The sequence below is a fragment of the Bubalus bubalis genome, chromosome 18, assembly GCF_019923935.1.
Source record: "Bubalus bubalis isolate 160015118507 breed Murrah chromosome 18, NDDB_SH_1, whole genome shotgun sequence".
NCBI lineage: Eukaryota > Metazoa > Chordata > Mammalia > Artiodactyla > Bovidae > Bubalus > Bubalus bubalis.
In genome coordinates this window covers 64508552-64523072 of record NC_059174.1, presented here as the reverse complement: position 1 = coordinate 64523072, position 14521 = coordinate 64508552, and the positions used below count along the sequence as shown (strand labels likewise).

At 46.8% G+C, this 14521-nt stretch overlaps 1 protein-coding gene across 1 annotated transcript; it reads left to right on the top strand.

Moving 5' to 3' along the window:
* Positions 1–5283: 5283 nt before the first annotated feature.
* On the top strand, positions 5284–5843 carry LOC102400199 (60S ribosomal protein L27a-like). Its single transcript, XM_044931111.2, has one exon. The coding sequence runs from the start codon at positions 5284–5286 to the stop codon at positions 5791–5793; it is 510 nt and encodes a 169-aa protein (XP_044787046.2). The 3' UTR covers positions 5794–5843.
* Positions 5844–14521: the final 8678 nt, after the last annotated feature.

Sequence of the window (14521 nt, the reverse complement as noted above, 5' to 3'; positions counted from 1 at the left end):
TGGTTGCCATGGAGATGGGCCGATTCTGCCCAGCGACCTCTACCGAGGGTTCTACACTGACGGCGCTCAGAACAGGAGTCGGTGCTCACCTTGCATCACCGGCAGACTCACACGTTTGAAGACCAGGTGCACACAGGAGCAATCGGCCCACGCACAGGGCAGCAGACCTTATGGGAAATGCCTGCTGTGAGGGCCCAGTCTGAAGGGGACAGAGCTGGCGACAGGGCTGGGGGAGGTGATGGTCTCGACTGGAGCGCCGGCGTGTGCCGAGTCAGTATCAGGGACAGTGGATTAAGGACGGTTTGGGGAAGGGAAGAACTATTTGTCTGGAGTGTTAACCATTGTTTGGATGGTTTGTTTTACCCAAAGGGGCAGAGATGATCACCGAGCTTTGTGGCCGTCCTGGCTAAGTCCTAATTCTTTCTTCCTCCTGGTGTTTCTTGAAGTCTTTCCTCTCTAGTGGACAAGCATTTCTAAGACTACCTGAGAAGTTTGCTATGTATTGAATTTCAGCTACAGCAATCCTAGTAAAATACATAGCAAAGTTAAATTCCAGGCTTCCCAGGTGGCATTACTGGTAAAAACAACAACAATAACAACAAAAGCACATGGGCCAATGCAGGAGATATGGGAGACACAGGTTCAGTCCTTGGGTTGGGAAGATCCCCTGGAGGAGGGCATGGCAATCCACTCCAGTATTCTTGCCTGGAGAATCTCATGGACAGAGGAGCCTGGAGGCCCACAGTCCACAGGGTTGCGAAGAGGGTCACATGACAAGTGACTAACCATGCATGCAGGGTAAATTCCTGTTAAATTCAGAAAAGCAGACACGGAGAAGAAATCTCACGGCTTAATATCATGGAAGTTTCTGGGCGATCCTACGGGTCTGTCTCTAACTTCCACAGTGTTTGGTCGGAACAGACCCAGGATGCCCCTTCCTTCAGCCTCCGATCACCCTCCAAACCTTTATTCAGTCGTAACCTCCAGGATCACCCACTCAATGTCCTTGACCTCTGGGACCAGCCAACACCATTTTCTGAGCTGAGCTGCTTATTGCCAGCCAGCTGTGAGCTCCCAGATTTGGTATAATTTCTCCACCCAAATGGAGACCACGTCGCCCGCCTGGTCAACATGCATTTACGGGCCTCCTCCTCTACCTCTGAGGGCCTCTCTTTCCACCCCGACTACGAGGCGGCTCTGGAGGGGGTGGGCCACAGTTCCTCAGATTGACGGAGGAGAAGCAGGAGGTCCCCGAGCCTCTTGAAAATGCAGATCTAATGCTGTGGCTGCGCCCTCTTCCAGGACGTGCAGAAGCGGTCCGGGGTCGAGGGGTCAGACCGTGGACGCTGTGGGGCCGCCCTGCTCACAGATAAGAACCTGAACCAGGCCTTCGTGGGTCCCCAGGCCCCGGGTTTTCCCCTTGCCAACCCCACCTCCCTGATTCCTGGAGCCACGTCCTGCACAAGCAGGTGAAACTCAAGATGATGGTCGCCCACCTGACCAACCTCCCCAGGCCGGCTGGTCCCCAGGCTGGACTGGGTGAGTTTCTCTTCCGAAGGTTCAGCCTCAAGCTGAAAGAGTCAAAGGGAAACCACAATGCTTTTTGCAGGAAAAAAAAAAAAAAAAGGAAAAGAAAAGTTTCTATGAAGTGTTGTAAAGAGCCTAGAACTTTACCAGGCAAACCAGGGTGAGCCCGTAGCATGTGTGAGTCCCACAGTCCGCATGTAGTCTGATGCCCCCAAGACACTCTTATCAGTCAGGGTGTTTTCAAATTTCCTCCTATGGCTGGAAAAATCTTTGGGGCTAATTTCAAAACTGGATGAAATAATCAATGTGACCTTTGGTTTTAAAGAAAAGTATTGTCCACAGAGATATAAATATAACAAGTCCTCACTCTGGGCCCTCCTTGGCGCCTTTTATATAATCAAATGCGCACACTGTGTTGCCAAGGGCACAAACCCTCCTGTGGTGTTCTATCCTGGCACATCCAGGACAGGACACATACGGCTCTTAGTGAGAAAATAATCACTTTTCCCTGCTAAATGTGCAATGTCTGAAGAATAGCTTGTGGTTTCTATATTCTTTGCAAAAGTGGCATTTTGAAGATGTATGCTCTTTTAGCTCCTCGCAAAATAATTGGGTTGTAGCTGTACCTGAATCTGAGCCCTGGGATCCATGAGTTGGAGATTGCAGAGCATTCACTCTCAGGAAATGATCCTTGGTTCGAAGCAGAGAGTTCTTCTTTCCATTCCCGGGAGTGCTTTGGGACAAGGGCTCGTAAAGAGACCAGGGTCCCCCAGCGCCAGAATTAGGAATGAGCTGCATCGCAATGGGCAAAGGGCCCACTAGGGTTCATTCTATCGTCCAGTTTTCTCTACGTCATCTTCATGGCTGTGGTCACGCAGAGGGGGGCGCCAGTGGTCTGGATGCTCCACACAGCAATCACCGTGCTCAGAGGGGTGGGATGACATGGACCAGAGACATGAACAGGGAAGAAGGGCATCATTAAGAATGGTACACATATGTGAGAGCAGATGCGGGCAATGAAACATCTCTGTTACCAAGACAGAGTTCACGAGCGAGAGAATGGGAGAATCTTGACGTCGTCAGACAGGTGAGTAGAATGGTGATCCCTGTGTCTAGAGAGCTTTGATGTGGGAGACAGGAGTTTCAGACCCTTCTGAGCTCTGCTGATAACCCGGGCCTGGGTGACTTTGAGGGTGGAAAAATCAACCCAACAACTACAAGTCAATCAAATCTACTTACCAAGAAGGGATGTCTCCACAAGCTGCCCGCAGAAGCAGCCAGAGTCATCTGGTCCAGGGCTGCATATCACCACACCCAAAACTGGGGAGTGTGGTGGGGAGGGAGACATCCCAAAGTCAGGAGGCTGCTGAGCCCTCCAGATGAAGGGAGAAAGTGTCGCTTTCTACATGTACACTGACTCACGCGCACTGCGTCCGTGCCATGCGGTGGAGGAGGGAAGGCTCTCTAACATACTGGCAGGGATTCCAGGCAGGTCCCAAAGGGCGAGGTTGCTGTGAAAGCCTCCACTGGACTCGGGACTTAAGAGAAGTTCCCTGGGATGTCTGGATGCTTGCAGTTCAATTCCTGGCTGATTCCTCCTTCACAAAGACTAACCTCCAGAACTTTGCTCTGTGATTATGTAGGACAAGGAAAGAAGAACATGGCCCACACACCTACGATGTTTCCCTGATGTAAATTTACTAGTGCTGTTTCACACTGCTCATGGGCTTCTCAAGGCAAGAATACTGAAGTGGTTTGTCATTCCCTTATGCAGTGGACCACGTTTTGTTAGAACTCTCCACCGTGACCCGTTCGTCTTGGGTGGCCCTACATGGCATGGCTCATAGTTTCATTGAGTTAGATAAGGTTGTGGTCCATGTGATAAGGTTGGTTAGTTTTCTGTGATTGTGGTTTTTAGTCTGTCTGTCCTCTGATGGTGAAGGATAAGAGGCTTATGGAAGCTTCCTGATGGAGGAAACTGACTGAGGGGGAAACTGGGTCTTGTTCTGATGGGCAGGGCCATGCTCAGTAAATCTTTAACCTGATTTTCTGTTGATGGGTGGGGCTGTGTTGCCTCCCTCTTGTTTGACCTGAGACCAAACTATGGTGGAGGTAATGAAGATAATGGCGACCTCCTGCAAAAGGTCCCATGCACGCACTGTTGCACTCAGCCCCCCGACCCTGCAGCAGGCCACCACCCACGCCTCTGCCAGAGACTCCTGAACACTCACAGGCAAGTCTGGGTCAGTCTCTTGTGGGGTCACTGCTCCTTTCTCCTGGGACCTGGTGCACACAACGTTTGTGCCCTCCAAGACTGTTTTCCCATTCCTGTGTAAGTTCTGTAATCAAAGCCCACTGGCCTCCAACGTCAAATTCCCTGGAGGTTCTGACATCTTTCTGACACTGAAAGATGAATTCCCCAGGTAGGTAGGTGCCCAATATGCTACTGGAGAATAAGGGAGAAATAACTCCAGAAAGAATGAAGAGACATCAGCCAAGGTGAAAGCAGCACCCAGTTGTGGATGTGACTGGTGATGGAAGTAAAGTCTGATGCTGCAATGAACAATATTGCATAGAAACCTGGAATGTTAGGTGCGTGAATCAAGGCAAATTGGAAGTGGTCAAACAGGAGATGGCAAGAGTGAACGTTGACATTTTAGGAATCCGTGAACTGAAATGGACTGAAATAGGATAATTTAATTCAGATGACCATTATATCTACTACTGTGGGCAAGAATCCCTTAGAAGAAATGGAGTAGCCCTCATAGTCAAAAGAGTCTGAAATGCAGTACTTGGGTGCAATCTCAAAAACGACAGAATGATCTCTGTTCCTTTCCAGGGCAAACCATTCAACATGACAGTAATCCAAGTCTATATCCCAACCAGTAATACTGAAGAAGCTGAAGTTGAATGGCTCTGTGAAACCCTACAAGACCTTCTACAACTAACACCCAAAAAAGATGTCCTTTTCATTTTAGGGGACTGGAATGCAAAAGTAGAAAGTCAAGAGATACCTGGAGTAACAGGCAAGTTGGGCCTTGGAGTACAGAAAGAAGCAGGCCAAAGGCTAACAGTTTTGCCAAGAGAATGCACTGGTCAGGGCAAACACCCTCTTCCAACAACACAAGAGAAGACTCTACACATGGACGTCACCAGATGGTCAATACTGAAATCAGATTGATTATATTCTTTGTGGCCAAAGATGGATAAGCTCTATACAGTCAGCAAAAACAAGACCTGGAGCTGACGGTGTCTCAGATCATGAACTTCTTATTGCAAAATTCTGGCTTAAATTGAAGAAAGTAGGGAAAGCCACTGGACCGTTCATGTATGAACTAAATCAAATCCCTAATGATTATACAGTGGAAATGACAAATAGATTCAAGGGATTAGATCTGACAGACAGCATGCCTGAAGAACTATGGATGGAGGTTCCTGACATTGTACAGGAGGCAGTGATCAAGACCATTCCCAGAAAACAAATGCAAAAAGGCAAAATGGTTGTCTGAGGAGGCCTTACAAATAGCTGAGAAAAGAAGAGAAGCTAAAGGTAAAGGAGAAAAGGAAAGATACACCCATCTGAATGCAGAGTTTCAAAGAACACCAAGGAGAGATAAGAAAGCCTCCCTCAGTGATCAATGCAAAGAAATAGAGGGAAACAATAGAATGGGAAACACTAGAGATCTCTTCAAGAAAATTAGAGATACCAAGGGAACATTTCATGCAAAGATGGGCACAATAAAGGACAGAAATGGTATGGACCTAACAGAAGCAAAAGATACTAAAAAGAGGTGGTGCTCTTTCGTCGAGGCCGCCGACCTGCCATCCAGACTAAGGAAGACCCGGAAACTTAGGGGTCACGTGAGCCATGGCCGTGGCCGCATCGGCAAACACTGGAAACACCCGGGAGGCCAAGGTGATGCTGGTGGCATGCATCATCACGGGATCAACTTGGACAAATATCACCCAGGATACTTGGGGAAAGTTGGTGTGAGGCATTGTCACTTAAAGAGGAACCAGAGTTTCTGCCCGACTATCAACCTTGATAAATTGTGGACCTTGGTTAGTGAGCAGACACGAGTAAATGCTGCCAAGAACAAGACAGGAGTTGCTCCTATCATTGATGTGGTGCGATCAGGTTACTACAAAGTTCTGGGGAAAGGAACGCTCCAAAAGCAGCCTGTCATCGTGAAGGCCAAATTCTTCAGCAGAAGAGCTGAGGAGAAAATTAAGGGTGTAGGTGGGGCTTGTGTCCTGGTGGCTTGAAGCCACATGCTGGGAAATTCATTAAATGTGAAGTGCTTTTCAAAAAAAAATAAAAAGAGGTGGCAAGAATACACAGAAGAACTACACAAAAAAGATCTTCATGACACAGATAACTACAATGCTGTGATCACTCACCTAGAGCCAGACATCCTGGAACGCGAAGTCAAGTGGGCCTCAGGAAGCATCACTTCAAACAAAGCTAGTGGAGGTGATGGAATTCCAGTTGAGCTATTTCAAATCCTAAAAGATGATGCTGTGAAAGTGCTGTACTCAATTTGAGAGCAAATTTTGAAAACTCAGCAGTGGCCACAGGACAGGGAAAGGTCAGTTTTCATTCCAATCCCAAAGAAAGGCAATGCCAAAGAATGCTCAAACTATGCACAATTGCACTCATCTCACATCCTAGCAAAGTAATGCTCAAAATCTCCAAGCAAGGCTTCAAAAGTATGTGAACTGTGAACTTCCAGATGTTCAAGCTGAATTTAGAAAAGGCAAAGGAACCAGAGATCAAATTGCCAACTCCATTGGATCTCAAAAAAGAAAGTGAGTTCCAGAAAAACATCGACTTCTGCTTTATTGACTACACCAAAGCCTTTGACTGTGTGGAGCACAGGAAACTGGAAAATTCTTCAATAGATGGGAATACCAGACCACCTGACCTGCCTCTTGAGAAACCTGTATGCAGGTCAAGAAGCAACAGTTAGAACCAGACATGGAACAACGGACTGGTTCCAAATTGGGAAAGGAGTACTTCAAGTTTGTATATGGTCACCCTGCTTATTTAACTTATATGCAGAGTACATCATGCACAATGCCAGGCTGGATGCAACAGAAGCTGGAATCAAGATTGCCAAGAGAAATATCAATAACCTTAGATATGCAGATGACACCATCCTTATGGCAGAATGCAAAGAGGAACTAAAGAGCCTCTTGATGAACTGGCTTAAAACTCAACATTCAAAAAACGAAGATCATGGCATCCGGTCCCATCACTTCATGGCAAATAGATGGGGAAACAATGGAAACAGTGAGAGACTTTTTTTTTTTTTAATCTCCAAAATCACTGCAGATAGTGACTGCAGCCATGAAATTAAAAGATGCTTGCTCCTTGGAAGAAAAGCTATGACCACCCTAGACAGCATATTAAAAAGCAGAGACATTACTTTGCTAACAAAGGTCCATCTAGCCAGAGCTATGGCTTTTCCAGTAGTCATGTATGGATGTTAGGGTTGAACTATAAAGTTGAGCACTGAAGAATTGATGCTTTAGAACTGTGGTGTTGTGAGAACTGTTGAGAGTCCCTTGGACTGCAAGGAGATCAAACCAGCCAATCCTAAAGGAAATTCATCCTGAATATTTATTGGGAGGACTGATGCTGAAGATGAAACCCCAATACTTTGGCCACCTGATGCAAATAACTGACTCATCGAAAAGACCCTGATGTTGGGAAAGATTGAAGGCAGAAAGGAGAAGGTGACGACAGAGGATGAGATGGTTGGGTGGCATCACCAACTTGATGGACATGAGTTTGAGCAAGCTCCGGCAATTGGTGATGAACAGGGAAGCCTGGCATGCTGCAGTCCATTGGGTCACAGAGTGGGATATAACTGAGCAATTGAACTGAGTGCTGTTTCAGTTTAGGCTAATAACAGTTTAGGCTGAATAACTTTCAGTGTTCACTGCATTCCTAATACTCTTCTGGGTGTGCAGTCGTTTTGTAAGATTTAAATGTTTTTGATGACACTCGGCTAGATAAAAGGCAGAAATCTATTCCTTCAGGCTTAGAATGGGATAAGGGCATCAGGTGGGGCACACAACATGCTGTACAGAGACATGGTAAGCAACCTGCTCTGTAAGGAGCACCCTGTATATAGCAAGTGGGGTGCAGCTAGCTAGGATTCTCAGGCTCCCCATGAATGACCTAGTTGGAATAACTTCAAGGAGAAAGGGTACAGAGCCTGTCTCAGTTGCCTGGTATTCTGGCCCTGGGACATAAGGGACGGTGTATAGCAGTCCAGAATGTGAATGTCTGCTATGCAGTGATTGGGTGTGGACTCAATCAGCTGCTTCAAAAGAGGAAATAACTAGCATAAAGCCAGGGACTTGAAAGTGGATCAAGATAGTATTTTCATAAAATTACATTTGAAGATAACTAGTAATCACCTGTTGTGTAGCACAGGGAACTCTACTCAATACTCTGTAAAAGGAATCTTAAAAAGAGTGGATACGTGTACATGTACAGCTGATTCACTTTGCTGTACACCTGAAACTAACACAACATTTTAAATCAACAATACTGTGATAAAATTTTAAAAAGTAATAAAACACTGTGGTACTGTCATAAAAGCAAACTTTTAGACCATGGAAGCAGAACAGAGTGCCCAGAACTGGAAGCCAATATATTTAAAGAAATAATCTTTATTTATTAGTTATTATTTATTTATTAGACAAAAGTGCCAAGACATTTCACTGGGAGGACAGTCTCTCCAACAAATTGTAGGAAAGTGGATATCTGCATTTACATGAATGAGGTTGGACTCTTACACTATGGCCAAAAATGAGTTTGAAATGATCAGTGACCTAACAGTAAGATATAAACTCATAAAACAGATGAACACATGGGGGAAAGCTTCATGACATTGGATTTGAAAATTTTTTTTGGTGTTGACATGAAAAGCATAGGAAACAAAAGGAAAAATAAAGATACAAAATTCTGTGCAAAGACACAACTAACAGTGAAAAGGCAACCCACTGAATGGAAGAAAAACATTTGCAAATTGTATATTTGGTAAGTATCTAGATATATAAAGAACTGCTACAACTCAAGAATGAGAAAAATAACCTAAAAAAATACTTAGAAGTGGTAAACATAGACAATTTTTTAACTTATAGCTGTACTGAGTCTTCGTTGCTGTGCACAAGGCTTTCCCTAGTTGCAGCGGGTGGGCACCGCTCTGCACGTGGTGCACAGGCTTCTCACTGCAGTGGCTTCTGTTGCGAAACAGGCCCTAGGCGTGCAGGCTTCAGCGGCTGCAGACCTCAGCTGCCCTGTGGCACAGGGAATCTTCCTGGGCCCGGGATTGAATCCATGTCCCTTGCGTTGGCAGGTGAATTCTTAACCACGGAACCACCAGTAAAGTCCAAACACATTTTAATAATGAATACACACAAATGGACAAGAAGTAGATGACCGTAAATAAAACCACAATCAGTCACTACTTCACATCCATTAGGACACCTACTACGAAACATGAAATGGAAAGTAAAATTATGTTGAAGTGGTTGTGGAGATACTGGAACTCTGTGAACCTTTGATGGAAACATAAAATGGTACATCCAATAGAGGAAACTTCAAAATATCAAAAACAGAATGAACAAGCGATTCCAATTCTGGCTATACACCCAAAAGAATCGAAAGCAGTATCACAAGGACATATCTGTGCAGTCATTCTCACAGCAGCACTCTTTACAACAGCCAAAATAATGGGGAAGAAATAAGTGTCCATCAATGGATGAATGTGTTAACATGTGCTGTACACATACTATTGAGTATTATTCAGCCTTAAAAAACAAGGGACTTCTGAAATATGAAGTGACAGATGAAATGTGAAATTACACTAAGTGAAGTCTTCAGAAAGACACAATCTGTATGATTCTCCTTACATGAGGCAGTTCAGTTCAGTCACTCAGTCGTGTCCAACTCTTTGCGAACCCATGAATCGCAGCACACCAGGCCTCCCTGTCCATCACCAACTCCTGTAGTTTACCCAAACTCATGTCCATCGAGTCAGTGATGCCATCCAGCCATCTCATCCTCTGTCATCCCCTTCTCCTCCTGCCCCTTATCCCTCCCAGCATCGGGGTCTTTTCCAATGAGTCAACTCTTCGCATGAGATGGCCAAAGTATTGGAGTTTCAGCTTCAGCATCATTCCTTCCAATGAATATTCAGGGTTGATTTCCTTTAGGATGGACTGGTTGGATCTCCTTGCAGTCCAAGGGGCTCTCAAGAGTCTTCTCCAACACCACAGTTCAAAAGCATCAATTCTTCGGCGTTCAGCCTTCTTCACAGTCCAACTCTCACATCCATACATGACCACTGGAAAAACCATAGCCCTGACTAGACGGACCTTTGTCGGCAAAGTAATGTCTCTGCTTTTGAACATGCTATCAAGGTTGGTCATAAATTTTCTTCCAAGGAGTAAGTGTCTTTTAATTTCATGGCTGCAGTCACTATCTGCAGTGATTTTGGAGCCCCTAAAAATAAAGTCTGACACTGTTTCCCCATCTATTTGCCATGAAGTGATGGGACCAGATGCCATGATCTTAGTTTTCTGAATGTTGAGCTTTAAGCCAAGCTTTTCACTCTCCTCTTTCACTCTCATCAAGAGGCTTTTTAGTTCCTCTTCACTTTCTGCCATAAGGGTGGTGTCATCTGTATATCTGAGGTTATTGATGTTTTTCCCGGCAATCTTGATTCCAGCTTGTGCTTCTTCCAGCCCAGCATTTCTCATGATGTAGTCTGCATATAAGTTAAATAAGCAGGGTGACAATATACAGCCTTGACGTACTCCTTTTGTCATGTGGAACCAGTCTGTTGTTCCATGTCCAGTTCTAACTGTTGCTTCCTGACCTGCGTATAGGTTTCTCAAGAGGCAGGTCAGGTGGTCTGGTATTTCCATCTCTTTCAGAATTTTCCACAGTTTATTGTGATGCACACAGTCAAAGGCTTTGGCATAGTCAATAAAGCAGAAATAGATGTTTTTTCTGGAACTCTCTTGCTTTTTCAATGATCCAGCAGATGTTGCAGTTTGGGCAGTCAAATTCAAAGACACAGAGAGTAGAAATAGTGGTTGCCAGAGGATGGAGGAGGAGAGGAGCATTTGTTATTTAATGGGTACAGAGTTGCATTTTTGCAAGAGGAAGAGGAGCTCTGCATTACAGTAAGAATGTACTTGACAATACTTAACTGCACACTAAAATTCTTAAGATGGCAAGTTTTATGTATGTGTGTTTTAACACGACAAGAAAGAAAACAAACCCCAAAGTACATAATACGTACTTCACATCGCCAATCAGAACTAACTTTTGGCTGAAGTCCTTTCCCCATTTGCTTCCTTCCTAAGATCTTTTTCTGGTGTGAATTTTTTGGAGCTAAATGAAGTTTGGCTAGTTTTGGTATAGACTTTCCAACATTCATTGCAGTCAGAAGGCATTTCTCCAGGGTACATTCAACCATGTTTAAGACCGGAGTCGCATGCAATGATGTTCCCATATCCGCTGTTCTCGAAAGGCCTCACACCAACGTGAATTTGCTAGTTTTTAGAGTCTGGAGTTTTAACTACAAAACATTCACACATTAACGGGACTAAAAAGGCCTTTTTCCAGTGGGACTCCTCCAATGTCTAATGCATGTGGAGCTGCAACTAAATGATTTTCTGTATCCATGCACTAGCCACCTAGCCGCCTTTGCCCACCCGGCTTTCCCCATGGCCAGTGACCGAGGCAAGCGGGGGCGGCAACGAGAGCAGCGCCGTCGATTGTGGGCTCTGGGGGTGGGGACGGGGGGCTCACAGTCGGCTATGGACCGCGGGCCAACGTCTCTCCTCGCGCGATCCATTCACTTCGGTCCCGACTCAGAAAAAGCCCTTAGAACGGTGAAAACAGCACGAAAACCGGCCGGCTCCTAGAAGCCGTAAGTCCGGTTCCTGAAGGCATGTGGACGAAAACATAGGCCTGCTGAACCCTCATTGACTCGGCGATAGGCGGCGGCTGGACCAATGAGAGGTTAGAGGTGGGACGAGTGGCTGCGAGCGCATCCACTGGGCCGGGACTTCCGGAGTTCTTTCCTGTCTTCCCTTCCCCGTGTCCTGGTTTGGAGAATTCCATTGACAGAAAAGCCTGGCAGGCCACGGTGAAGGCTTAAATGTCCTTCGTCGGGCACCTAAGTGATGGGGCAAAAAAGCGGGAGGAGAGGCTCAGGGATGAGGTCGGCTCAGGTGGCTTCTTCGTCTCCCGGGCCCCCACTTGGCCCGAGTCCCAGATCCGGACCGAGGAACGCCCGCTCAAATCCCTGCCGGTCAGCCATAAAATCCAGAATAGGCCGGCCTTGCGAGCGGTCGCCTTTCAGCCAGTGAGCCAGGGTGAGGGAGAGAGTTCCCTCGGGGGCGATGGTGCACGGCTTGCAGATGCTACCGAGTCGGCAGCCTTGGGGAAACCTGGGGTCCCCTTTTTTCTGGGACGGAAGGGAACGAGGTGACTCACCTGAAATGGCAGCCTGAGCAGGTGGGAGTCATGGAAGATTGTGCAGGGAATGGGGATTGGAAAACCGTGTCCAGAGTTAGAAGATAAAAATTGGGAGAAAAGGATGCGAGTGGAGGCAGGGAGACTGCTGAGGAGGCCACCGCGATAGACCCCAGGAGAATTATGGGAGAGGCTGGACCAGGGAGGTAGCGGGAGATGGGGTGAGACTCTGGGTAGGTTTCATCAGTAGAGCGTACAGGATTTTCTCATGTGCCATGTGTGACTGTGAGCAGAAGCAGGGAGTGAAGGGCCATTTCAGGGATTTTTTTTTTTTTTTTGCCTGAAAATATGTAGATGGGGAAGTCAGCAAGAGAGCAGGTTCCAGGGGGAAGATCTTTGTATTTGGACATGTTGATCCTGATGCATGTCAAGATGGAGATGTCACCAAATGGAGATGGCATATGTGGAGATGAACATGTCTGGAAGCCGAGGAAGGAGGTGGGGCTGGAGATATCAAAGGAGTAGAGGGTGTGGACTGGGCCAGGAGGGATCAGGTAAAAGAGGAGGTCTTAAGCTTGCCTGAGATTGGCCTTGTGATAAGGGTGGGGAGGGCAGGATGTGAGGGCTGGGTGCTGGCATCCCTGATGCTTCCTCTCAGAAAAGAGCAGACCTGACGGAGGAGGGATTCTGACCTGTGTAGAAAGGGAGCCCGGAGCAGGTAAGAGCTTCCCTTCTGTGGAGCCTGCTGTGGGTGCTGGAGTGGATTATCCGCTTGCTGGCTCTGCTGACCCTCAGGGACACCCCGATGCAAGGAGGGAAGGGTCAGCCAGGCTGCTGCAGCCAGTGGGTCGTGGACGAGAGCACCTGCCTCACCTCACCCCTCAGGGCAGGAGGGATGAAACTCTGCTTCAGTCAAGGGCTCCCAAGAAGCTGGTCACGGGTCTGCTCGCTGAATAGACTGACAGGTGACCTGCCTGCCCAGCCCCTCCCCGTTAATGGGTCCCTCCGTGACCCATTAACTTAAGAATGTGTGAAAATTAATTTAAACACGAATTAATCAATATTCTTCTAAATACACAGGCAATTAGAAATGAGCCTATTCACTCTTAAATTTATGCAGACACTTTATAATTGACTTGTTATTGATTTACCTCTAGATATTATTTGCTTACAATGCAGAGTTTCATGTATGATATCCTCTGAGATCTTAACAGTAAAAGTGAAGACCCCCCAAGTTTCAACACTCTGCCACTTCATTTGCACTGAAAATATGTACAAAACTGTTGATCACGGGACCTCGCCTGGTGGCCCAATGGTTAAGAATCTGCCTTCCAGTGCAGGTGACCCAGGTTTGATCTGGGTCAGGGAACTAAAATCCCGCATGGAACGGAGCAACTAAGCCTGAGACTGCAGTTACTAAGCCTGCGAGCTCTGGAGCTGCCATGCCACTAGAGAAGTCTGCACACCCCAACAGAAGATTCCGCACGTTACAAATACGACCTGACATGACCATAAATAAATACTAAAAACAAAAACTGTTGTTCCTGTGGACAGTCAGAGCCGATACATGGTGTGTCTTCCTTACGTTAGATACCGATATGAGCCCTGTGAGGTTGGAAGCATTCATATCTTAAGTAGCATTTTCTTTTTCCTGAGGCTCAGTCCTTCTCCCCGCTGGTAAGAGACAGTACTGTTTCCTGAGGAACTGAGCTTAGACCATCAGGCTGAGATCCCACTACACCAGGGCTTGGCAGGGGTGGGGGTCCGGCTCTGCGTAGGATCCTACCACTGTTGTCCACTTGTCATGGCTTCCTTCTCTCCCCAAGGCCCCACGGCAGTAGCAGAGATGCTCATGGACCCTGTACAAGTGAGTGGAGGGGTCCCACCTCTTACCCGTACTAATTATCACCCACTGGTTTTATCATTCTGATATATATACCCTGAGTAAATGGCAGTGTCCCAAGACTTCTGTCCCTGTTTTCTGTCTTGTATATGTAGACCATGTGCTCACACCAGGCCCAGAACCCTATATTTAGTCCTGAGTTATATGGAATGGTTCCATTTCTGACAACTGATGGGGGAAGGTGTGGCAGGGAGTCCTGGCCACAGGATGTAGAATGTCCAGACAGCTGCAGGTGATACTGAGGTGGGATGTGCAGGGAACTGTTGGTTCTGTCCTATCTGGTGGGAATGGGGTGCTGGGACAGGGGTGCACAGGTATCAGGCCTTGGCTGATAGCCTGAGGTTGGTGGTTGTTCATGAACCAAACTCTTCCCATTTTGGCAGGATTTTCCAGGTTTAGCACGTCAGATGCCCTGTGTTGAATCTCTCTGGACATGTGCTGGCCCTTCCTTTTTCTGTCTTTCACCTGGAGCAGCAGAGAGAACCCTGGGTACCTGGTAGTGTGGACATTACTGCATCGATGGCAGGAGACACTTAAAGGTACCCGGGCTTGCTGCAACATCCTGAGAAGGGTGTCATGTCAGA